Source organism: Polypterus senegalus, chromosome 12, assembly GCF_016835505.1.
Source record: "Polypterus senegalus isolate Bchr_013 chromosome 12, ASM1683550v1, whole genome shotgun sequence".
Taxonomy (NCBI): Eukaryota; Metazoa; Chordata; class Cladistia; order Polypteriformes; family Polypteridae; genus Polypterus; species Polypterus senegalus.
Window position 1 is genome coordinate 34,297,452 of NC_053165.1, and position 27,109 is coordinate 34,324,560.

General features: G+C 37.3%; 1 protein-coding gene across 2 annotated transcripts in view; it reads right to left on the bottom strand.

The window, feature by feature from the left end:
* Positions 1–3,261: 3,261 nt before the first annotated feature.
* The window catches only part of eif4e3 (eukaryotic translation initiation factor 4E family member 3), a 182,532-nt gene continuing 158,684 nt past the window's right edge, over positions 3,262–27,109 (bottom strand). For both annotated transcript variants that reach the window (XM_039770792.1, XM_039770793.1), the window contains 2 exons: positions 19,527–19,682; positions 3,262–4,917 (listed from right to left, as the gene is read on the bottom strand). In XM_039770792.1, the coding sequence (XP_039626726.1) occupies positions 4,871–4,917; positions 19,527–19,682 (203 nt within the window). In that variant the 3' untranslated portion in view covers positions 3,262–4,870. The remainder of the gene's footprint in view (positions 4,918–19,526; positions 19,683–27,109) is intronic.

Consider the following 27,109-nt stretch of genomic DNA (forward strand, 5'->3'; position numbering starts at 1 on the left):
CTACTGAAAAAAATTAACATTATTGACTATTTTTCTGGGGGTAAACAATGCTAAGGAGGTTAACCATAATGCTTATATATATGAAGTTCCTATTTAATGATAAGATGTTTGCCAAATACTTTAAAACTAACAATTTTGAAAACTTTTTATCTATTGAGATATTGGATTAGTTATGTATTATACAGTAGACCCCCGCGAAGTTGTGGTTCAGAGTTCGCGTCCTCAGTCATTTGCGGATATTTTTCCTTACAATCTATCTAATAGTTTTTAGTGGAAACCGCAAATATCCTCTGAAATTTTTATGGCTTTTATCGTGGCAATACTGCACTGTAGAGAGAACAGGAAGCAACTATAGAGGAAAACTCGGCTTGGGATGGTGAAAATAGCCAATAGAATTTGAAACTGCAACTCCCAGCAGTCCCTGCAGTGGCTGTGATTGGTCTTCTGCTGAGGGTGCTGGGGTTGTTGGGGTCAAAGGACATCAGCATGGCTTTTAAACAGGGGGCTGGTGAGCAAAAGCAAAAAAAAAAAGGTTTTGTAATTTGTGTTACAAATTCCTGTCTGTCTGCCTGCCTTCTGTTGGGTTGCCTGTACTTATTCATTTTGTCCTGGATCATTTTGTGCATCTGGATTGTCTGGCGTCCGCCTGTGTACATGAGGACGGTAAGTGGATTCATGGCCATCCTAAAAGAAAGGAGTGCTCCTGAACCCGTCCACCCATCTTCACCATTTCAGGAACTAGCGGTAAGACTATCTTTACATTCCCATTCAGCGTGCGGATCTCTAAACTATCTATTTTCATCATTACATTTTACCAAATTACATTTTTCATGATTTACTGTGTTTTGTTTGTGCTTTGTTGTATTTAATATATAATTGCCGTAAGGGGAACAGGGGTGGTATCATTGTTTTCATTTATTTAATTTGTTTTCGTTATATTCTTTATTTGCTGTTTGATTACCAGTTTGCTTTGTTTTTGTCTCTGTGAGTGTGTGCGGGTCGGGCCAAGGCTGGGTGCATCCCTGGAATCTCCACTATAAAACAAATAAATCACCATCTTCTCGATGGTGTGAATCTTAGCGGCACCGGACCGCTACAGCATTATTCATTTCTCCTTGCTACCGATTGACTGTGATGCATCTCCAGCTGAGTGTTCTTGTGTTTTCAATTTTGTTCCTCTTAACCCTTAAACTGCCCCACGCGGCTATAGTCGTTTACCAGTACCATTTGCGAGCACACAGGAGCTGATCAGTCAGTGCCGTACATTCATTGAGTAGCCAGCTTATGACCACTGCCAGCCCCTTGTGAACAGGGGGGCTGAACGCACCCCATAAAGACACGGAAGCTGCTCAAAAAAAAACCCTCTTAAAAAACGCTGATAGACTACTTTCACATTACTCCCTTACTTGTGGCTGCTCTGTCGCGTCATATGCTTCTCGTGCAACGCTACGCATACTTAAAAGTCTGAACAGCACCTGTTCTTTTTGGCTGATTGCTTTGTTTCACTCTCCTCCCCCAGACATCCTCTGCTACTGTTGGGGGTCCCGCTGCCGTTGTGTTCCCCTATGATGTTTGTCTATTCTTTACTCGAGAACTAAATGCATACTGAGCTTGTTTTACTTCTGAAAGAGACATGTTTGTTTGAAGTGTTTGAATAAAGTTCCTGTCTCTACAATCTCCTGTGTTTCTGTGCAATTCTGTGATACAAGTGTGACACTCTGCAGCCTCACTGTCCCTGGGATTGAGCTGCTGCACTAGACTAGCCTGCCAGCATCAGCACTTACCTCTGTGTGCTTGAGTGCAGCCAGTTCAAGTGCAGTTGGCTCTGTGATTTACATCCATGGTGTCAGTTGCACTTTGTACATATTGTTCCAGTAGTTTTTAAAATAGTTTTTACAGTTCATTAGCAGTGTGTAAAATGATTAGTGTTGCAGTATTTGTGATGCTCTTTTCATGAAAAAAATGTGTTCCATTAAAATTTCACTTTTGTTTGTGAATTGTGACGTTTACTTAAAGTGCAGCAAAAAAGAATTTGGTGTCCAGAGATGCATTAACCCCCAAGTATGTGGCAGTACAAGGGTTAAAGCCCCAAGATGCCGCCGAAATGCCCTGCACCTTCTAAGGCTTCTGGCAATGAAAATGCGCTTGCATGAATTCCAGTACATGTCGGGGTAACATTGGTATTTTACATTCTAGCACTGCAGGTGACATATCAGTACAGTACTGTACAGTATGCAGGTTTACCTTTACATTCTTTTTTTTAGGTAATGTATTAAGCTGAGTTTGAAATTAAAGTGTTTTGAGGGCATATTTATGGTTTAAATGATAAAAATAGGCATTTTTTAACCACATCCAAAATTTGCAGTTTTTCACAATTTGTGGGTGCTCTAGGAACGTAACCTCCATGAATTTTGGGGGTGTACTGTATTGTTTATCTGTATGCTCATTGGTTCAAATTGATATCTTTCAAATGAATGTTGTGCAGATAATTATCACTGTGATGACTAATAAAAAAGCACTACATGGACCAATTTTACCACTTAAATGTTTGTTTGAAAGTACATTTGTATATTCCTTTGAAACTGGAGAAAAAGCTGACAAGAACAAAACTTGACTTGAAAGGGCATGTCGTGCCTGAGCCATTTCGTTGATGGGTCATGAAACATCACATTACAGAAAGTGGCAGCTTGTAAAGGCATACTTTCTTTGCCATTTTTTTTATCTTGAGAATATCATCTCTCTCCCTCAGGTGTCACATTAAGACAGGCTTGCTTGGACCTATGCGGTTGATGATGTTTCTTTAATGATCTAGCAGTATCAAACTGGATGGTTTGCAAAGCCACTGTGTAATTTTTCTCCTGTCTGTTCTGGAACACAGACGTGTGGAATTACAGTACCTCACAGTGTGGTAAGAGTATGGGATTTGAGACATTCTTTTTAAGGTTTACTTGAAAGGGGGATAGGGTTACCCTTGGACTCTTAAACCACAAAAAACAAGTTGAAAATCATCACGGTCTACTATTTCTTTCTATTTCTAATTCCAATATTACAAGGTAGAAACAGAAACCATTTTTAATTTATACCCCAAAATGCTAAATATAGACTTGTTTTGCTTAGAGACTACATTAATATATGCCAATATTACTCTACATAAAATATTAATAATTAATAATCATACAATTTCAGAATATTTTTAAATGGTTTGGAGATGATTACCTAGTTTTTCTAAATAATTAAAATAATAGAATACTATACAAATAGTAGGTTTGCAAACTTTATTTTTCAAAAACTACAAGAATAATATTTAATATATACAACTGTTAAAAAGGTGATTTTATGAATGGCACATTACATGAGGTTAAATTCTGGAATATAACAAGGCACCATTCTGCAAAGTCTTGACAGATAACAAGAGGTTGCATAAAATAACTGTAACAACTATCATTATAAAGTGAACATATACATGAGATGACGTTATATAAATACTTAAAAGATTTGACAACCAAATGCAAAAATTGTCACTAAATAATCATTTTCATAGCCTTTTCAATAAATAATTGTTTTATAAATTTGTTACAGTATTGAATTTTGAACAACTTTGGTTGTAAAACTAAAGTACAGAAGATAATCTGGAAATAAAATAGACTATATCCAAAACCTTTGTTTATATGTAATATGAAAAAATGAAAATCTAGCTGTATGGTTGAATATGGAGGGACACAGCCTACTTCAAATTTTTAGAGATGCAAGGAAGCATATTATTGTTTTATTCATCTTAAAGGACATTACCAGAAGGAACAACTTAAAAGCAATTACATTTCTAAGCATAATATTATTCCATTTTGCATATTATATTGAAAAGAACATGATTAATGTGCATAAAAAATACGCATCTTTGGAAAAAACGATAATCTGGTGATTTATCTCCAAAGATATTCCAGCAAATGTATTTGTGATAATACATAATACAGTGACATGTAAACACACAATAAAAATAAATACTCTGTGCACTCCCATTAACTCAGTGCTAAAGTTCTTAATTATCTACTATACAAACAGTATAATACATTTTTATAAATGTAGAAAGGTACATATGTAACCAAATATTCTAAGTTAAAATGCTGAAAGAGATTACGTGAAATTGTAACTAGATGGGGAAAAACAGAAGTTCAAACAATTACAAACTTTAGACTAAATAAATTAATTCTTTTTGAATCAAAAGGAAATGTATAGCTGATCAAAAGTGTATAAAACATATTTCACATTCATGCCATACTTCCTTTCTACAGCTTAAATGACACCATTTCTGCATGATCTTAATCAAATTAAATTTGTTCCAAAAAACCATGATGGCAATTTTAATTATGTATATACTGTATTGCATTTAAGTACTAATATATACGTGACAAAGCAGGAATATACTGACAAATGGCTAAAAATAAGACAGTAAATTAAACATTAATACACAATTCTGTCAGCAAATTGGTAGTCCTGTTTTAACAATCTCAGTTGTGAACATAAGGGACAAAAACAGGTAAGAGCTGACTATGCTTTGATTTACTGGGAATGTGTCAAAGCACACAGTAATTGCAGTGGTGCAGGTCTTCATATGTGCAGTTCACTTTTCATTTTTATAAAAGCATGGGAAAAACATTGAGCACATAAACATAATATAACATGGTAGTGTACAACAATGAAAAAGTAATTTCAACTTGAGGTATAAAGATGAGATGCTTTCTTTTCATACATTAAAGCAATATATGGCTATTTCCATGTTGAATGGAGTAGTGTTTCTGAGTGTCCATGGTCAGGGACAAGCTCTGAAATCAAATGAAAACATGCCATCTGTAACATCTGGTATGAGCCGGTGTTAATGTTTAAAACGTCCTCCTTCAAATGCATGATGTTCTTTGTGAGCTAGAAATTAAAAATAAATAAATATCACAGTAACAAAAAACAATGATAAACATTGCAGAAATATTGACAATAAACATCCAAAAAGTGTCCTTGTTTGTATGAGATGCAATGGGCATGAAAAACTCCAAAACTGTGTTTTACTGTTTTAGATTCTAAACTTATAATATAAAGTAAGAATTGTTCTAGCTGATCTACAAAACAGTGAACATCATGCCAAATCAAAATAAACAATTTTATAATTTTTAAACAATTTGCTGAAAAGGATAAACCAAAATTGGGAAGATAAAAAAACAATATTCAAATATTTCTAACTTTGTTTGGGTGTAGCGTATTACTTGTGTCAAGGAAATAGATCTCCTTGGCCCACTGTTGAAAGTGCAGCCTAAAAACTGAATCAGGACAGAAATAGACTGCAGGTACTTCAGCGGAAAAAAACTGAGATTGGTTTATGAAAAACTAAGCTGTTCATGGCAAGTGTGGCAGGCGGCTGGGACACCCCTGCAGCATATGATCCGGGGGAGAAAGGATGGGAAACCCAGCATCTCCCCCTGGACGCTAGATGGCAGCCACCCTGGGTCGCAGCGGTGCCTAGGACTCCTGCAGGGCTTTTTAGAACATTAGAACACTCTAGACGAGTGTTCTACCTCAATCTTTTTTTGCCCAACTCTTTCAGGGCTAATTATTTTTTTCATTTTCTCCCAGGTCTGAATATTTTTCCTAAAAACTCAGTTTTCTAAAAAGCATACAAAGCAAATACTATATGCCTTTAACATTAAACATTAGCTTTCTAAGACGGCTGTCACACTGCTTACATATTTACTACATACCTGTTTGTCTAACCATTAATAAACCATTAAGGGCACTTTCTGGAAAAGAAACAGCTACCTGCCTTTCGTTTTTGATTTCCAGATTACTTGCATCAATATCGGAGTTTGATGAGTCAGAGTCTGATACAGCAATAATATGCGAAAAGCAAAAAAAATGAATAATGCCCACAGAGGATTTTGCTTTGCACACTCGCTTTGCTGTTTTGCCCGATGTTAATGTCATTCTAGACGTTGTTTACTCTACGCTCCTCAGACACACACAGGGATTCGATGTCAAGTCAATGAGTCTAACAGTCCTCCTAGCAAAGAGGGTCTACCAGTAACGTGATGGTGAGTTTTGTCAACGTCTACAGCTGACTATTACCCTCTGCCCCTGGATATCAACTAAAGTCAACATCCAACCTCAACCCTGCTGTCAACAAAAGTCGACATCAGCCCTAAAAGAGTTAAACTGTATAGGCTCTGATCTTTTAATCTTTGCTCATAATTCAACCCCTGTAGCTCTGGAATCAGCCTAGTCGCTCTTCTCTGGACCATTTCTAGCGCTGCTATGTCCTTTTTGTAGCCTGGAGACCAAAATTGCACACTGTACTCAAGATGAGGCCTCACCAGTGCATTATAAAGGTTGAGCATAACCTTCTTGGACTTGTACTCCACACATTGTCCTATATATCCTAACATTCTGTTAGCCTTAATGGCTTCTGAGCACTGTCGGGAAAGTCAATAGCTTAGAGTCCACTATGACTCCTAAATCCATCTCATACGGTGTACTCTCGATTTTCCAACTGCCCATTATGTATTAACCTAACATTTTTACCTCCTATGTGTAATACTTTACATTTACTGACATTAAATTTCATCTGCCACAAACCTGCCCAATTCTCTATGCTATCCAAGTCCTTCTGTAATGATACAACAGACTCCAAATTATCTGCTAATCCACCTATCTTAATATCATCTGCAAACTTAACCAGCTTGTTACTTATATTCCTATATAAATCATTATATATATATATAAATTAAAAAAAGCAGTGGCCCTAGCAGTGACCCCTGTGGAACACCACTCTTAACATCCTCGCACCATCACCCTCTGCTTCGTGTGTCTGAGCCAATTCTGCACTCATCTAAAAACATCACCCTGAACTCCCACCTCTTAATTTGATGCTCAACCTCTCATGTGGTACCTTATCAAATGCTTTCTGAAAGTTCAGATAAATAATATCATAAGCTCCACTTTGATTGTATCCTTTTGTTGCCTCCTCATAGAATTCCAGCATGTTAGTAAAACACGACCTCCCTTTTCTGAACCCATGCTGACTGTTCAGAATAACTCCTGTCCTTGCCATGTGTTGCTCAATCGTATCCTTACTTGGCCTATAGTTGCTTGGATCTGCCCTGTCACCCTTTTCATATAATGGGATGATAATTGCCATTTTCCAGTCCTTCAGAATCTCTCCAGTGCGCAGTGACTTCCTAAAAATATGTGTCAAGGGTTTATATATGTACTCACTACCTTCCTTAAAAACACGAGGATAAATATTATCTGGTCCTGATGATTTGTTTGATTTCATCTTATTTAATCTGAGCAGCACTTCTCCCTCTACAATTTCCGAATCCCAGTACCTCCTTAGTAGTCGCGTTTACCTCTGGGAGGTTGTCCACTTGCTCACTTGTAAACACCTCAGAAAAATGTAAGTTTAGGGCATCTGCTATTTCACTGTCTGTGTCTTTTAATTCCCCTTTTTTATTCCTGATGCACTTAATCTCCTCCTTGACTGTTCTTTTACTACTGAAATACTGAAAGAATCTCTTAGGGTCTTCTTTTACACAAAAAAGAATCTCTTGGGGTGTTCTTTTAGGGCCTTTTGTTACACAAGCTAGGAAAGGACATGCACTATGATTTGTTTATATTGTTTCCTTAATATAGTAAAATATTTTTTTAATTGTTTTCTCAAGATAACAAAATGATTTTCTTAAGATCTTGAGAAAATGAGGTATCCCAAAGCATATAGCTTAACGTTTAAATTATTTGTTATTGTGATTGGAGGTCACTAAGGATCTTTTCCATGAAGTACATCATTTTTGGTCCAAAAGGGCATTTTTGCAAATGTGGGGACCACATTATATTTGGCACATGGACAGCTGTGATATTTTCACAACAGGTGATGAGTGGTTTGGAGGGCTTGTTTGCCCAAAAGTACTCAGACTGGATCTTGGTACTGAAATTGTGCCTATGTTAGCTGTTGCAGTTTGACACAACGTAATGCAAAGCATGCATGCAACAAATCACGCAAAGTGATTACACCTCTTAGACAAAGTCATGCTGCAAATGGGCTTACATTTGTGTACAGTAAATATTGCACAAGGTTGCTATCACTGTTATTCAGTTATGTGTTAGCAGGTTCTCCAGGAGCAAAGGTTAAATTTGTTTTTCTTGACAGAAGGATTCCATTACCTCTAGAAGACAATAAAAAAAAATCACATTGCATGTCCTCTCTCAATTCTCATAGTTATTAGCTTGGAAAATCTGAAAATTATGCAACAAACTAAACACAGGGATAAAAATCAATTTTAAACCATTTTTATTTACAAAGTTTGCTGAAAGACTTGACCTTTTCTACTAAAACTGTTTTTTCACACTTCCTGTCAAAATCTGTTCAAGATCTAAAACTTTCGAGATAAAATGGTTTCTGTGAGTCAAGATCTGAACTAAGAACTGTTTTCTGTCAACATTTGCTGAAAGAATTTAAATTGTTTTACTAAGCAGGTATTATGCTATGAAATAGTAATAGATTATTTAACCCAAATTAATTTATTTAGATAATATTAAATGGTACACATTCTTCTTCTTCTTTCGGCTGTTCCCGTTAGGGGTCTCCACAGCAGATCATCTTCTTCCATATCTTTGTTCTCTGCATCTTGTTCTGTTACACCCATCACCTGCATGTCCTCTCTCACCACATCCATAAACCTTCTCTTAGGCCTTCCTCTTTTCCTCTTCCCTGGCAGCTCTATATTTAGCATCCTTCTCCCAATATACCCAGCATCTCTCCTCTGCATATGTCTAAACCAACGCAATATCGCCACTCTGACTTTGTCTCCCAACCATCCAACTTGAGCTGACCCTCAGTACACCCCCAAAATTAGCGTGGGTTACGTTCCTAGAGCACCTGTGAATTGTGAAAAACCATTATTTTTGGATGTGGTTAAAAATGCCTTTTAAATGCCTGTTTTTATAGTTTAAACCCTAAACTCAGTATACCCCCAAAGCACTAATTTCGTTGCAAACTCGGCTTAATACATTACCTAAAAATTACCTTAATACATTACCTAAAAACAGAATGTAAAGGTAAACCCATATACTGTACAGTAGTGTACTGCTATGTCTCCCGCGGTGCTAGAACATAAAATACCGATGTTACCGCTATACATACTACAATTCATGCAAGCACGTTTTCTTTGGTATGCACTGTTGTTTTCTTTGTTATGCACTGTTGTTTTCCTTGTTATAAGTAGAGTAAATACATAATAGCTTCATTTAATTAAAATACAGTAAAATATATGGGTACTCACCAATGATGAATGATATTGATGATGAAGATGAAGTAGCTGTGCAGTACAATGCAGAGGATTTAAAAGTCCTCAAGTGGCGCCTCTTCTTCAGGCGCTTCAGGAGGAGGAGTATCATTGGACAGGTCTTCTTCTGGTGGGGCTTTGTGCTGGATTTTCTTTATAGGTTTCAGGAACATTGTGATGGGAAGTTGCTGTTGTTGTTTCTTCATGGTGGCGAGGAGCGTTTTATATGTCTGAATGGCAGCATCGATGCCATTATTAACTGTGAGAGCCTGAACCATATAGGGATCCCATGCTTCAATCATCTATTGTAAATCTCTTCTGAAAATGATCAAACCATCCCTTACTGGCTTGAAAATCTTCAGGCTCCGATGCTGTTGATGGTCCTTGTTGCGGTTCTTCGGTACCTTCTACATTGTCTTCTGTAGCGAACTGTTGGTACAATTTCCGTGCTTTCTCATGGATGATGTTACCGTCCAAGGAGATGTTTTTCTTCCTGCAGTTGGTGATCCACAATGCCAAGGCAGATTCCATCCTGATGATATTTTTAATCCTCATGGTCGTAACCTTTTAGCCATTATCACAGAAACTTAAAGATATGGTATTCCAGATCGCTGCCTCGTTCTTCTTTATGTAGCGTACAGTGCTTTCATTAATGCCATAGTGGAGTGCTACTGCAGCATAAGTTTTTAGTTTCTGGAGCAAATCCAGTAGTTCAACCTTCTCCTGGAGTGTTTTAAACTGCTTCTGTCTTAGGCTCAGAGCCAGAAGCCTTAGAAAGCGCAGGGTGTTTCGGCGACATCTTGTGCATTTAAGAATAACAAAATTAAAACAATAACAAAATGGAAAACACGAGGACGCTCGGCTGGAGATGCATCACAGGGGAACACTCAATCAGCAGCATGGAGAAATGAATAACAGATTGGCTACTTACACCATCCCAAACCGCGTTTCCCTCAGTGGTTGTTAATCCACTCACCTGGAGACGCGTCACAGAGCAACACTCAATCAGCAGCAAGGAGAAATGAATAACGCTCTCGAATTGGCTACTTTCACCATCCCAAACCGTGTTTCCCTCAGCGGTGGAAAGCACACTCAGCTGGAGACGGGTCACAGGGCAGCAATCAATTAGCAGCAAGGAGAAATGAACAACACTCTTGGGTTGGCTACTTTCACACTCCCACACCTCGCTTCCCTCAGTGGTTGCTTCCTGTTCTCTCTACAGCATTGTATTGCCACAAAAAAAGCCATTAAAAATTGCAGTGGATATTTGCGCTTTCCGCTAACAATTAATAGTTAGGTTCTAAGGAAAAATCCGTGAATGACTAAGTCCGCAAACCCTGAACCGTGACTTCACGGGTGTCTACTGTACTCATTTCTAATCCTATCCATCCCTGTCACACCCTTCTTAGCATCTTTAACTCTGCCACCTCCTGCTCTGTCTCCAGCTTTCTGGTCAGTGCCACCATCTCCAACCCATATAACATAGCTGGTCTCACTACCGTCCTGTAGAACTTCCCTTTCACTATGGCTGATGCCCGTCTGTCACAAATTACTCCTGACACTCTTCTCCACCCATTCCACCCTGCCTGCACTCTCTTCTTCACCTCTCTTCCACAATCCCCATTACTCTGTACTGTTGATCCCAAGTATTTAAACTCATCCACCTTCGCCAAATCTACTCCCTGCATCCTCACCATTCCACTGACCTCCTCCTCCTCATTTACACACATGTATTCTGTCATGTTCCTACTGACCTTCATTCCTCTCCTCTCTAGAGCATATCTCCACCTCTCCAGGGTCTCCTCAACCTGCTCCCTACTATCGCTACACATCACAATGTCATCAGCAAACGTCATAGTCCAAGGGGACTCGTCTAATCTCGTCTGTCAACCTGTCCATCACCATTGCAAATAAGAAAGGGCTCAGAGCTGATCCCTGATGTAATCCCACCTCCAACTTGAATGCATCCATCACTCCTACTGCAGACCTCACCACTGTCACACTTCCCTCGTACACTATCCTGTACAACTCTTACGTACTTTTCTGCCACTCCCGACTTCCTCATACAATACCACAGCTCCTCTCGAGGCACCCTGTCATATGCTTTCTCCAGGTCCACAAAGATGCAATGCAACTCCTTCTGGCCTTCTCTAAACTTGTCCAACAACATCCTGAGAGCAAACATTGCATCCGTGGTGCTCTTTCTTGGCATGAAACCATACTGCTGCTCACTAATCATCACCTCACTTCTTAACCTAGCTTCCACTACTCTTTCCCATAACTTCATACTGTGGCTCATCAATTTTATTCCCCTGTAGTTACTGTAGTCCTGCACATCCCCTCTTCTTAAATATCAGCACCAGTACACCTCTTCTCCAGTCCACAAGCATCCTCTCACTTTCCAAGATTCCATTAAACAATCTGGTTAAAAACTCCACTGCCATCTCTCCTAAACACCTCCATGCTTCCATAGATATGTCATCTGGACCAACAGCTTTTCCATTTTTCATCCTCTTCAAAGCTGTCCTTATTTCTTCCTTGTTAATCCGTTGCACTTCCTGATTCACGTTCTCCACATCATCCAACCTCTTCTCTCTGTCGTTCATCAGCCTCTCAAAGTACTCTTTCCATCTGCTCAACACACTCTCCTCGCTTGTGAGTATGTTTCCATTTTTATCCTTTATCACCCTAACCTTCTGCACATCTTTCCCAGCTCGATCCCTCTGTCTAGCCAATCGGTACCGGTCCTTTTCTCTCTCCTTAGTATCCAACCTCTCATACAACTTATCATACGCCTTTTCTTTAGCCTTCACCACCTCTCTCTTCACCTTGCACCTTATCTCCTTTTATTCTTGTCTACTTTCTGCATCTCTCTGACTAACCCACTTCTTCTTTGCCATCCTCTTCCTCTAAATACTTTCCTGTATTTCATTATTCCACGATCAAGTTTCCTTTTCCTCCTTTCTCTTTCTAGATGTCACGCCAAGCACCCTTCTTGCGGTCACCGTTACTATATCTGCTGTAGTTTCCCAGCTGTCTGCTAACTCTTCACTGCCACCCAGTGCCTGTCTCACCTCCTCCCTAAACTTAACCTTACAGTCTTCCTTTTTCAATTTCCACCATTTGGTCCTTGGATCTGCCCTCACTCTCTTCCTCTTCTTGATCTCCAATGTCATCCTACAGACCACCATCCTATGCTGCTTAACTACACTTTCCCCTGCCACCACTTTGTAGTCTTCAATCTCCTTAAGATCAACTCTTCTGCATAGGATGTAATCTGCCTGTGTGCATCTTCCTCCACTCTTGTACGTAACTCTATTTTCCTCCCTCTTCTTAAAATATGTATTCAAAGAGTGTTCATGGCTCACCTTGCAGAGGAGCTTCGTCGTCACTTCTTACAAGAAAAGGCAATGGAAAAAGAAAAGGAGAATGCAACATCGACAAGCTTCTGTTCCAAGACAGCCGCTTCCCCCAGCAATGCAAACTCAGTTAGTGTCAGTAATAGGAATGACAGCATAGAGAGAAGTGTGTACACTGCAACAGGTACACATGTTGTAAATGTAGGAAGGAAGGTCCTTGGGTCTGTGGCAACTGTTAATATTTGAATCTGATGACTGCTTATAGCGCAGAACTGACCGTTCTATACTATACTTTCCTCTGCATGTCTTGGAGTACAAAAGGAACACCACTATGCACCAAAACGTGAAAACTGGGAAAGATGGGGAAAAAAAAAAATAAAAAACGCGTTCACTGATTACAACCCTAAGATGGTATGTGAATGAATGTGAATAATATGAGTAATGTTGCATCCATTGCACAATGTTTTCCAAAATGTACTATACAGGTCATAAAATGAATAATTCCAAATATTATATATACCTATGTCTCTGTTTTTTGTCAGTGCAGCTTTGACATCATGGACCATAAGACGCATACTAATTCAGCGTAAGCAGGAACACTCAATAAAATGGAATAAATAAATTCAAGTGACAATGAGATAGGAAGAAAGCAGATTCACCAGCATTTGTGTGTCAGCTTTGATCCATCCAGATCAGAGAATTTCCAGTTTGATTGTCTCAAAACACGACTAACATCTACAGTTATTCCCAGTTTCAAATGAAAACTAACAGCGTCAGATCCCTTTGAGGGTTTAGTATGTATCATGATTGTGAGTGAGAGAATAAAAGTGGAAAAACAAGTACATTGATCTTTGGATCAATTTCTACATTTTATCATTGATTACTAAAATATGAGAAACATTTCTGTTTTAATGATGTGTTTACACATATTATTGTAGAAATGGAACACACATGAAATTCATTTATTCCAAATAACGATCTATTATTTCCACTGTAAAACTTTAGCACTTCACTCTCAGATAATCAAGGCTGGAACTGGGAGAACTTTGTGCCCGTTCTGTGGCAGCGGGGGGGATGGAATAGTAGGCTGCTTGCTTGATCGGCACATTTACAAGACAAAAGACGATGATGGAAAAAGGTGCAAAGGGATTTAAGGTGGCCGGGATTTACAAGGTTTTTTGTAGGCTTTGGTAATTCTATTGTTAAAGCATTTATTTTAAATATTAAAACAGATTCCAACACAATTGTCATGCTAGTCTACAGACCACCAGGGCCAAATTCATTGTGCATGACTGAATGTGGCAAACTTTTATCTGATTTGACTATAAATTATGATCATGTCATATTGATGGGGGATTTTAATGTAAACATTGATGTGAAATTTGACACTTTTAGCAAATGTTTTACTTATTTTTTAAATTCAGTACAATTTTGAATGATTGTCAAAGGTCCAACTCATAATCATAAGCACACATTAGATTTAATTATAACTTACAAAGTCATGTCATGTCATGTCAAGGATAAATAACCTACTGTCTGATCTATTTGTTAAGATACGGGTTTTTATACTTATAAATCCTCTTTATTACTCGGACGCTATCTGTTTATGTTTTAATTACAGTTATAGACCTTTGTGCTTAATTTTTTTTTTATCTTATTTATTTTTTCTCTACCCTAAAGTAGACTGTTTAACATCATACCCTTGGTTTATTGTTATTGTTATTATTGCATTAAAACTTACTATGCTTATTCTAGACCACTTTCTAACACCATTCCCCGGGTTTATTATCCGGGTGTATTATCTTAATACATTACGATTGCTGAAGATTATATACATTTTAAGTTCATAGTTTGTTAATGATTATATTTTAGGCATATAGTATTTAGACTATATTGGCAATAGATATCTCTATTTTTTAATCCTAAAACGCCGCTGCGTGGGGACCTGTTTTGCTTTGGACATGCTCTGTCTCTGGGTACGTCAGAGGACCGGGACTGTGTGAAGTGGGGTCCAGCGTGAGGCAAAATTTAAGGGGGTAGAGAAAGAGATATCTAATCTCTCTATCTATAGATAATTTATCCTTTTAATCTTTATAATTATAACTGTCAACGTAACAATAGGCTGCATGGCAATAACTCTTGGGGAAATAGGAAATTAAGGTTAAAGCTGTCTCACTTCCAGTTAAGACTATAAAATGACATCAAAAATTCAGAATCAATGTCTCCATGATGGGACAGTTAACTTTGTGAGCTGGAATGTTAAAGGCCTGAATCACAAATTAAAGAGAAAGAAAGTACTCTCTTACCCAACAGGTTTAAACGCTAAAATAGTGTTTTTACAGGAGACCCACTTACTAAGCAAGGATCAGTTCCGGCTGCAAAAGGACTGGACTGGCCAAATTTTCCATTCTAGCATTACAAAGAAAACTAGAGGTGTGGGAATCCTCATACATAGAACAGTCTCATTTGTAGCATCAGATGTAGTATTGGATCCTGAAGGGAGATATGTGATGGTCATTGGTAACTTATCTAACTGTAAAATGATTTTGATAAATGCTTATGCACCTAATGTTGATGATAAGGAATTTATACAAAATTTATTTGCATCCATTCCCAATGTGAACACTCATAAAATTACAATGGCTGAGGACTTTAATTGTGTTTTAAATCCACTCTTAGATAGGACTTCTATCACAGCTGGGACGACATCTAACACTACAAAGATAATTACTAAGTTTATAACTGATCACAACTTATCAGACCCCTGGAGGTTTTAAACCCAAACTCAAGAACATATTCTTTCTACACACCAGTACATTATTGCTACTCAAGAATTGATTATTTCTAGATAATAATTTCTTGCCTATGATTAAATCTTGCAAATACGATGCTATTGTTATTTCTGACCATGCACCTCTGATCTTGGAGCTAAAGTCACTATGCCCCACACACTCACCTTGCAGATGGCGTCTCAACCCACTTCTATTAGCAGACGAGAATTGTACAGAATTTATATCCAAACAAATCAGTTTCTTCCTAGAGACAAATACATCCTCAGAGATTTCTGCAGGAATACTCTGGGAAACTCTTAAGGCCTTCTTAAGAGGGCAGATTATCTCATATCTTTCCCACAGAAATAAATTAGAAACCAAGAAAGTAGCAGAGCCAAAAACCGAAACTACTAGAATAGGTGAAAAACATGCCAGGCTTCCAAGTGAGGCTCTACATAGGAAAAAGCAGGCTCTGCATTCAGAACTAAACCTTTTGACAACTAAAGAAACTGAACAACTAATTTATAAATCCAGACGTCATTACTATGAACATGGAGAGAAAGCTAATAAGCTTTTAGCTCAACAAATTCACAAGCAAGTAGTCCACAACGCAATCCCAGTAATCACCAACACGAACGGAGACAAAATCATAGACCACAAAAATATAAGGCACACTTTAGTGACTACTATAAATCCTTATATACTATTGAGTTTAAAGAAGACAACACACAATCCAATGCATTTCTGGATACATATACCACAAATAGATTCTCTTAGTGCAGAGGAACTGGATAAACCTCTGCCGTTATCAGAATTACTAGATGCTATAAAGTCACTTCAAGATGGGAAAGCAGCAGGCCCTGATTGCTACCCTGCTGAATTTTAAAAGAAATTCTCCTCTCAGCCAGCTCCCCTCCTATTAGCAACATTTACAGAAGCCAGAGACAATCAAACTCTTCCTCAAACTTTTTGCCAAGCATTAATCACTGTTTTCCTAAACAAAATAAGGACTTCTTACAATTTGCATCATACAGACCAATTTCACTTTTGAGTAATGACATTAAAATACTCTCAAAACTCATAGCTAGAAGGATGGAGAAAGTGCTCCCTTCGGTAATATCACAAGATCAAACTGGATTTATCAAGGGTCGACACTTATCTTCAACGCCTGTTTAATGTAATATACTCACCAACTAAGTCAAACGCCCCAAAAATATTATTATCATTGGATGCAGAAAAAGCATTTGACATGATTGAATGGAAATACCTTTTTACTACATTGGAGAAATTTGGGTTTGGCCCGAACATTTGTGCATGGATCAAACTACTGTATACCAATCCAGAAGCTTCAATTTGTATCAACAACATTTGTTCAGACTACTTTAAACTAGAACGTGGTACCAGACAAGGATGCCCTTGTCACCGCTGCTGTTTGCAATCGCCATTGAACCACTGGCAACACACTGTCGAAATGCTGATCAGATAAAGGGGATAATCAGAGAAGGACTGGAAGAGAACATTTCTCTAAATGCAGATGATATGGTACTGTATATATCAGATCCACAAAATTCTGTGCCTGCAGTCTTAACAGCACTCACAGAATTTCAAAAGATCTCTGGTCTCAGAATTAATCTGAATAAAAGTGTACTCTTTCCAGTGAATTCTCAAGCATATAATATTAGATTAGACACCCTACCTTTTATCATTGCAGAACAGTTTAAATACCTAGGGGTAAACATCACAAGTAAACATAAAGCTCTTTATCAACAAAATTTCACTGTCTGCATGGAAAAAATTAAGCAAGACTTGCATAGATAGTCAACCCTTTACCTCACTCTAGCTGGAAGAATTAACACTGTTAAGATGAATATTCTTCCTAAGCTACTTTTTTATTTCAATACATTCCAATATACATCAATAAATCATTTTTAAGCAATTAGATTCAACAATAACCTCATCTATTTGGAACTCAAAACATCCATGTATCCAAAGAGCGACCCTACAAAGACAAAAGGCATGGTTCTACCCAACTTCCAGTTTTATTACTGGGCAGCAAACATACAAGCTATAAAAACCTGGACACAAACAGATGAACATACACAGGCCTGGTACGCAATAGAACTAAAATCCTGCAGTACTTCTTTATATTCCCTGCTCTGTGCCCCAATAGATGCAAGCTACTGGCAATATACTAATAACCTAATTGTGCTTCACTCATTCAGAATATGGAACCAATGTAGAAAGCATTTTAAGATGGAGAAGCTTTTATCTGTGGCACCTCTGCAAGAGAACCACCTCTTTCAACCTTCGCAAACATATGCAGTTTTTAATATCTGGAAAAAATTTGGGATTAACTTGCTTAGAGATCTTTATATAGACAACGTCTTTGCATCCTATGAACAATTACATTCCAAATTTAACATTCCAGCTATACATTTTTTTCACTATCTTCAAATTAGGAACTTTGTTAAACAGAACCTGCCCGATTTTCCTCATCTTGCACCCTCGTTCATGCTGGAAAAAACTTTGCTCAATTTCAAGGACCATCTCTGCAATATATAAAATTATTTTACAGTCCCTCCCTTTCAAAGATCCAAGAGGACACTGGGAAAAAGATCTCTCAATTAATATATCAGAAAAGGAGTGGAAAATAGCAATGCAGAGAATTCACTTGAGCTCCATATGTGCAAAGCATACAATTATTCAACTCAAAATTATATATCGAGCACATCTGTCTTGCCTAAAACTCTCCAAAATGTTTCCAGGGCAAGATCCAACCTGCGAACGCTGCAATCAAGTCCCAGCCTCACTCGGTCACATGTTTTGGGCCTGCACCAAATTAACATCATTCTGGACCAAAATTACCTTTCAGACAGCCTTGGTCTCATAATCCCTCCTAACCTATTAACATCTGTGTTTGGGGTTCTTCCAGATGGGTTTAAAGTGGAGAAGGACAAACAAACTTTGACTGCATTCACTACACTTTTGGCACTCAGACTTATTTTGCTAAACTGGAAGAATCCAAACTCTCCTCTTTTAAGTTAGTGGGAAACCGATGTTTTCTACTATTTGAAATTGGAAAAAATCAAATATTCAGAGAATCTGTACAGATATTTTTCAAAACATGGCAGGATCTAATTAGTAATATTTTAGAATAAGCTCTTAAAGCACAAAGGAAGCAGTTATTTCTGTATTTCTTTTTCTTCTCCATTCATCTCTATTGTCTTATCAAACTAATCAATTTAGGTATGTTTACAAGCCTTAAGTTTTACTCCGTTGGCCATGCTCCCTCTCTCAGGGGTGGGGGTCGACTTGTTCGCAATCCCACTTTTTGTAAAAATGTATCAATTTGTATGGAATGATTGCAATAAAATTAATAAAATAAAAATATATATATAAAAAAGCTATCTTTAAAACTCGCTCAGATTACTATTCTAAAATAATAGTAATAATATAAATTCTTGGGTACTGATTAGAACAGTGGCTAATTTTACAAATGGGAATTCAGATCTACAGTGCAAAATACCAATAGACACTGCAGTACAGACTTTACAAACTTCTTTAATAAGAAAATTAAAAATTTAAGATCCCAGATCTCAGCATCACAGTGAAAAAACACATACTAGTTTGGAAGCCCCAGTCTCACCTTGCATCCAATACTTTAGAAATTTTAATCATGTAACTGAGCAGTAATTCTTGAATTTAATTTCTAACATAAAACCTACTACTTGTTCCCTAGGTCCAGTGCCAACAAAATTAGTAAAAAGTACAATGGATGTTCTTGCAGCCCCTATTCTTAACATTATTAATTGTTCATTATTGCATGGCACAGTACCTGATGCACTAAAAGTGTCAGATATTAAAACATTACTTAAAAAGTCAGACCTAGACCCACACATACTTAATAACTATAGACTGATTTCAAATTTACCCTTTCTTTGTTAAAGCCCATTGCGGCACTTCTTGTATGATTTTTGGGCTATACATAAATAAATTGTACTGTATTGTATTGTATACGCATCGTTTATACATGAGACCCTAGGACCTAAAAAAGTAGATTTCATGTGTTTACTTACGTTTATAAAACACCGCTTTGAAGGAGGTGTTAGGAAGAAGTTCATAGATTTTTCTTAAAACGTTTGCTTCACTTGCATGAGATGCGCTTACATTCCACACTTGTACCACATCTTCACGATCCCGAATACTAACACTGACTCCAATTACTTCATCACCTGAAAAATGTAAAATAAATAAATAAATAATGCATTTAAATTAAGATGCATGACAATGTTATAAAAAATAACTTGAATGATTTAATAGAAAATTGTTTTATTGACTGTTTTGGTCATAACATAAAATGAAGGTGTAACAAACAAGTGAATATTTCATAATTTTTTTGCATGTATAAAACTGATACTATGTCATCCTCTAACTATATTATTATGAATGTAAATATAACGTTTTCAAGTAAAAGCAAACAGGTACACTAATGATTTAAAGCAAAATCTTTTTAATTTAAGAAAACAAATATAAAAATAAAATCAAAGTAACATAGCAAGCACAATAACATATCCTTAAAAAAAATCTTTGAAGCTCAACCCCTTCCTGACTAAGAAAGTCCCCTTTAAAATAGATCTTATTCTAAAACAGCAGTACGTCCTGCACTGGTTGAATACATCACAAGTCAGGCATGCTTACTTTTTAAGTATAAACCAAAATCTTTCAAAAGAATGAAGTAAAATACTCAAATTTTAAAAAAAGTTTTAAAAAACAAGCATTAATTACAAATCTAGCAATTTTAAAGCTGCTATATATGTAAGAACTACCAAAAGCCTGTCTAAATTACAGTCATGGCCCTTGAAGTTTCCTAGAAAATGCACCATTTCTCCCAGAAAATTGTTGCGATTACACATTTTTTGGTATACACAGGTTTATTTCCTTTATGTGCATTGGAAAAACACAAAAAACAGAGACAAAATGCCAAATCTGACATAATTTCACACAAAACTCAAAAACCAGGCTGGACAAAATTATTTGCACCATCGACTTAATATTTGGTTGCACGTCCTTTGGAAAAACCAACTGAAATAAAGCGCTTCCTATAATCATCAACAAGGTTGTTACACCTCTCAACTGGAATTTCCGACCACTCTTCTTTTGCAAACTGCTCAAGGTCTCTCAGATTTGAAGGGTGTCTTCTCCCAACAGCAATTTTGAGATCTCTCCATAAGTGTTCAATCGGATTTAGATCCGGAGTCATTGCTGACCACTTCAGCACTCTCCAGTGCTTTGTCTTCAACCATTTCTGGGTGCTTTTAGAGGTATGTTTGGGGTGACTGACCTGCTGGAACACCCATGACCTCTGACGCAGACCCAGTTTCTGACACTGGGCCTTACATTGCGCCCCAATATCTTTTGGTAGTCTTCAGATTTCATGATGCCATCCACACAGTCAAGGCATCCAGTGCCAGAGGAAGAAAAACATCCCCAAAACATCTTAAAACCTCCATCATGTTTGACTGTAGCTACTGTGTTCTTTTCTTCGTAGGCCTCATTCCGTTTTCTGTAAGCAGTAGAATGATGAGCTTTAACAAAAAGCTCTACCTTGGTCTCATCTGTCCACAAGACGTTCGTCCAGAAGGATTTTGGCAAACTCCAGTCTGGCTTTTTTATGTTTCTGTGTCAGCAGTGGGGTCCTCCTGGCTCTCCTGTCATAGTGTTTCATTTCATTTAGATGTCGACGGATAGTTCGAGATGACACTGTTGTACCTTGAGTCTGCAGAACGGCTTGAATAGGTTTTGAAGTTGATTGGGGCCGTTTATCCACCATTCAGACTATCCTTTGTTGCAGTCTTTTATCAATTTTTCTCTTCTGTCCACGTCCAGGGAGATTAGCTACAGTGCCATTTATGTGGCTCACAGTGGACAAAGGAACATGAAGATCTCTAGAGATGGACTTGTAGCCTTAAGATTGTTGATATTTTTCCAATTTTTGTCCTCAAGTCCTCAGACGATTCTTTGCTCTTCTTTCTGTTCTCCACGCTTAGTGTGGAATACTGAGACACTCAACAGAAAGGCTGAGTCAACTTTTCTCCATTTTAAATGGCTTCAGGTGTGATTGCTATATTGCCAGCACCTGTTTCTTGCCATAGGTGAGCTCAAACGAGCATCATATGCTTTTAAATAAAATGATTTACGTTGTGCTTTGGACGTGCTCTGTCTCTGGGTATGTCAGAGGACTGGGACTGCGTGAAGTGGGTTTTAGCCTCACTTGGGGAGGCAAAAGGGGAGGGTGGGGGGTTAAGGGGGAAGAGAAAGAGAGCAGGCTTGATCTATACCTAATCTATCCTCTAAATCCTTATAATTATAACTATCAACGTAATAATAAGCTGCATGGCAACAACTCTTGGGGAAATGGGAAATTAAGACCTAAACTATCTCACTTCCAGTTAAGACTATAAAATGACATCAAAAACTCAGAATCAGTGTCTCCATGATGGGACAGTTAACTTCGTAAGCTGGAATGTTAAAGGCCTGAATCACGAATTAAAGAGAAAGAAGGTACTTTCTCACCTAACAGGTCTAAATGCTAAAATAGTATTATTACAGGAAACCCACTTACTAAGTAAGGATCAGTTCTGGCTGCAAAAGACTGGACTGGCCAAATGTTCCATTCTAGTTTTACGAAGAAAACTAGAGGTGTGGGAATTCTCATTCATAGAACAGTACCATTTGTAGCATCAGATGTAGTATTGGATCCTGAAGGGAGATATGTAATGGTCATGGGAGACTTATCTAACTGTAAAATGATTTTGATAAATGTTTATGCACCTAATGTTGATGATAAGGAATTTATACAAAATTTATTTGCATCCATTCCCAATCTGAACACTCATAAACTTATAATGGCTGGGGACTTTAATTGTGTTTAAATCCACTTTTAGATAAGACTTCCTCCACAGGGGAACGCAACTAACACCGCAAAGATAATTACAAAGTTTATAACTGATCACAACTTATCAGATCCCTGGAGGTTTTTAAACCCAAATTCAAGAACATATTCTTTCTACTCACCAGTACATCATTGCTACTCAAGGATTGATTACTTCTTTATAGATAATAACTTCTTGCCTAAGATTAAATCTTGTAAATACGATGCTATTGTTATTTCAGACCATGCACCTATGATCTTGGAGCTGAAATTACTAAGCCCCATACACTCACCCGCAGATGGCGCTCAACCGCTTCTATTAGCTGACGAGAATTGTACGGAATTTATATCCAAACAAATCAAATTCTTTCTAGAGACAAATACATCCCCCGAGATCTCTGCAGGAATACTCTGGGAAACTCTTAAGGCCTTCTTAAGAGGACAGATTATCTCATATCTTTCCCACAGAAATAAATCCGAAGCGAAGAAAGTAGCAGAGATAAAAAGCGAAATTACTAAAATAGATGAAGAACATGCCAGACTACCAAGCGAGACTCTACATAGGGAGGCAGGCTCTACATTCAGAATTAAACCTCTTGACAACTAAAGAAACTGAACAACTAATTTACAAATCCAGACATCATTATTATGAACATGGAGAGAAAGCTAATAAGCTTTTAGCTCAACAAATTCACAAGCAAGAAGTGCAACGCAATCTCGTAATCACTAACATGAATGGAGATAAAATCAATAAACACAAAAATATAATGCACACTTTTAGAGACTACTATAAATCCCTATATACTACTGAGTTTAAAGAAGACAATATACAATCTAATGCATTTCTGGATACATTACAGATACCACAAATTGACGCTTTTAGTGTGGAGGAACTTGATAAACCTCTGTCATTATCAGAATTACTAGATGCTATAAAGTCACTCCAAGGTGGAAAAGCAGCAGGCCCTGATGGCTACCCTGCAGAGTTTTACAAGAAATTCTCCGCTCAGCTAGCTCCCTCCTATTAGCAACATTTACAGAAGCCAGAGATAACCAATCTCTTCCACAAACCTTTCGCCAAGCACTAATCACTGTCTTTCCAAAACAAAATAAGGACTTATTACAATGTGCATCATACAGACCAATTTCACTTCTGAATAACGACGTTAAAATACTCTCTAAAATCATAGCTAGAAGGATGGAGAAAGTGCTCCCTCGTAATATCACAAGACCAAACTGGATTTATTAGGGGCCGACACTTATCTTCAAATCTTGACGCCTGTTTAATGTACTATACTCACCAACTAAATCAAACACCCCAGAAATATTATTATCATTGGATGCAGAAAAAGCATTCGACATGATTGAATGGAAATACCTTTTACTATTTTGGAGAAGTTTGGGTTTGGCCCGAACATTTGTGCATGGATTAAATTACTGTATACTAACCCAGAAGCTTCAGTTTGCATCAATAACATTTGCTCAGACTACTTTAAACTAGAGCGTGGCACAAGACAAGGATGCCCTTGTCACCACTGCTGTTTGCAATTGCCATTGAACCACTGGCAATACATTGTCGAAATACTGATCAGATAAAGGGGATTAGCAGAGAAGGACTGGAACAGAAAATCTCATTATATGCAGATGACATGGTACTGTATATATCGGACCCAGAAAATTCTGTGCCTGCAGTCTTAGCAGCACTCACAGAATTTCAAAAGATCTCTGGTCTCAGAATTAATCTGAATAAAAGTGTACTCTTTCCAGTGAATTCTCAAGCATATAATATTAGATTAGACACCCTACCTTTTATCATTGCAGAACAGTTTAAATACCTAGGGGTAAACATCACAAGTAAACATAAAGCTCTTTATCAACAAAATTTAGCGTCTGCATGGAAAAAATTAAACAAGACTTGCATAGATGGTCAACCCTTCATCTCACACTAGCTGGAAGAATTAACACTGTTAAGATGAATATTCTTCCTAAGCTCCTTTTTATTTCAAAACATACCAATATACATTAATAAATCATTCTTTAAGCAATTAGATTCAACAATAACCTCATTTATTTGGAATTCAAAACATCCACGCATCAAAAGAGCGACCCTACAAAGACAAAAGGCAGAAGGCGGCATGGCTCTACCTAACTTCCAGTTTTATTACTGGGCAGCAAATATACAGGCGATAAGAACCTGGACACAAATAGAAGAACATACACAGGCATGGACCGCAATAGAAGTAAAATCCTGCAGTACTTCTTTGTATTCCTTGCTCTGTGCTCCAATAAACACACGTTATCGGCAATACACTAATAACCCAATTGTGCTCCACTCACTTAGAATCTGGAACCAATGTAGAAAGCATTTTAAGACGGAGAAGCTTCTATCTGTGGCATCCCTGCAAGAGAACCACCTCTTTCAACCTTCACAAACATATGCAGTTTTAATATCTGGAAAAATTTGGAATTAACTTGCTTAGAGATCTTTATATAGACAACGTCTTTGCATCCTATGAACAATTACATTCCAAATTTAACATTCCAGCTACACATTTCTTTCACTATCTTCAAATCAGGAACTTTGTTAAACAGAACCTTCCAGATTTTCCTCATCTTGCACCCTCATCCACGCTGGAAAAATATTGCTCAATTTCAAGGAGTTAGACTCCATCTCTACAATATATAAAATCATTTTACAATCCCTTCCTTTCAAAGATCCAAGAGGACACTGGGAAAAGATCTCTCAATTAATATATCAGAAAAGGAGTGGAAAGTAGCAATGCAGAGAATTCACTCAAGCTCCATATGCAAAGCATACAATTATACAACTCAAAATTATATATCGAGCACATCTGTCTCGACTAAAACTCTCAAAATGTTTCCAGGGCATGATCCAACCTGCGACGTTGCAACCAAGCCCCAGCCTCACTGGGTCACATGTTCTGGGCCTGCACCAAATTAACATTATTCTGGACAAAAATTTTTAATTACCTCTCAGACAGCCTTGGACTCACAATCCCTCCTAACCCATTAACAGCTGTGTTTGGGGTTCTTCCAGAGGGGCTTAAAGTGGAGAAGGACAAACAAATTGTGATTGCATTCACTACACTGTTGGCACGCAGACTTATTCTGATAAACTGAAAGAACCCAAACTCTCCTCTTTTAAGTCAGTGGGAAACCGATGTGTTATATTATTTGAAATTGGAAAAAAATCAAATACTCAGTTAGAGGATCTGTACAGACTTTTTCAAAACATGGCAGGATCTAATCAGTAATATTTTAAAATAAGTTTATAAAACAAAGAGAATTTATTATTTAGGTATGTTTACAAGCCTTAAATTTTACGCCGTTTGCCTTGCTCTCTCTCTCAGGGTGGGGATTGATCTGTTCTTAACTAATTCTTCTTTTTGTAAAAACTTGATTGCTTTGTATGGATTGTAATAAAATTAATAAAAAAAATTTACCCACAATTTTGAAAAGGTGCCAATAATTTTGTCCGGCCCATTTTTGGAGTTTTGTGTGACATGATGTCAGATTTGGCTTTTTTTCTTTGCTTTTTTTGTGTTGTTCCAATGCACGAATGCATGAAATAAACATGTGTATACCAAAACTTTGTAACTGCAACTATTTTCTGGAAGAAATGGTGGATTTTCTGGGAAAATTTCAGGGGTGCAGAAAATTTTGGCCATGACTGTATATTATCAGTTTACCAGTAGGACATGCATCACTCTTTTTAATGTAAACTAATCTTCTTTCGGCTGCTCCCATTAGGGGTTGCCACAGCGAATCATCTTTTTAATGTAAACTAATAAACAATAATAAACTGGGAAATGATGTACGACTCACATGCAAATGAAATTGAGGGACTCGATCATTGCATTACACTATATTAACATTTGTATTGACACTGGTATGCTCAAAGGCAGTGCAAGTTCTGGATTTACTAAAGAGTTAAAAAGTCTCCTAAATGAGAAAAAGGATAACAATCAACTCCAAACATAAAAAAGCACTGAAGGACGCACAGGAAGTGCTAAAGAAAAAGAAGCATACAAAGCTAAAATAAAAAACAAACAAACTCAGTAATATGAAAAATGCCTGGAATGCACTGAGCATAGTGCTGGGCGGTATGACCAAAATTCTATATCACGGTATTTTTCTAAATTATCCCGGTTTTACGGTATTCAACGGTATTTTTTTCACCCATGCATGAGTGGATGTTAAGCACATTTTCCACTGCAATTACTGCAGTAGACTGCTTAAGAATAACCTTGTACAAAAAAAAAAACATCTTAATGTGCACACAAGTATTAATACAGATTTGCATGGCCCCATTAAGTGATAGTTTTCAAGGGGATGGCACTAATGAAGAGAATGAATCACATCGCATGACCGATGCAGTCAAAATATAGGCCCTTTTTTTTGAACAAATTTTGCAAACAACTTAAACTATAATTTTGGCAACATATTTTCAACCATCCAAAGAGGCATTTAGACTTAGTAAAATATCCAGAGGTGCTTGTCAAAAGTTGTATTGCACTGAACATGTCCTAAAAAAGGAATAGTAAATATTTTTTGTAAACCAACTACACTTTCTGTTAATGTCTGTCCACTGACATGTTAAAGAGAACTTTACCATCATTAAACTGCATAATATTTAAACTAATAAATAATACAATAAAATAAACAATAGTGCAACTTCCAGTAATAATACTATTTCAAGACTTCAAG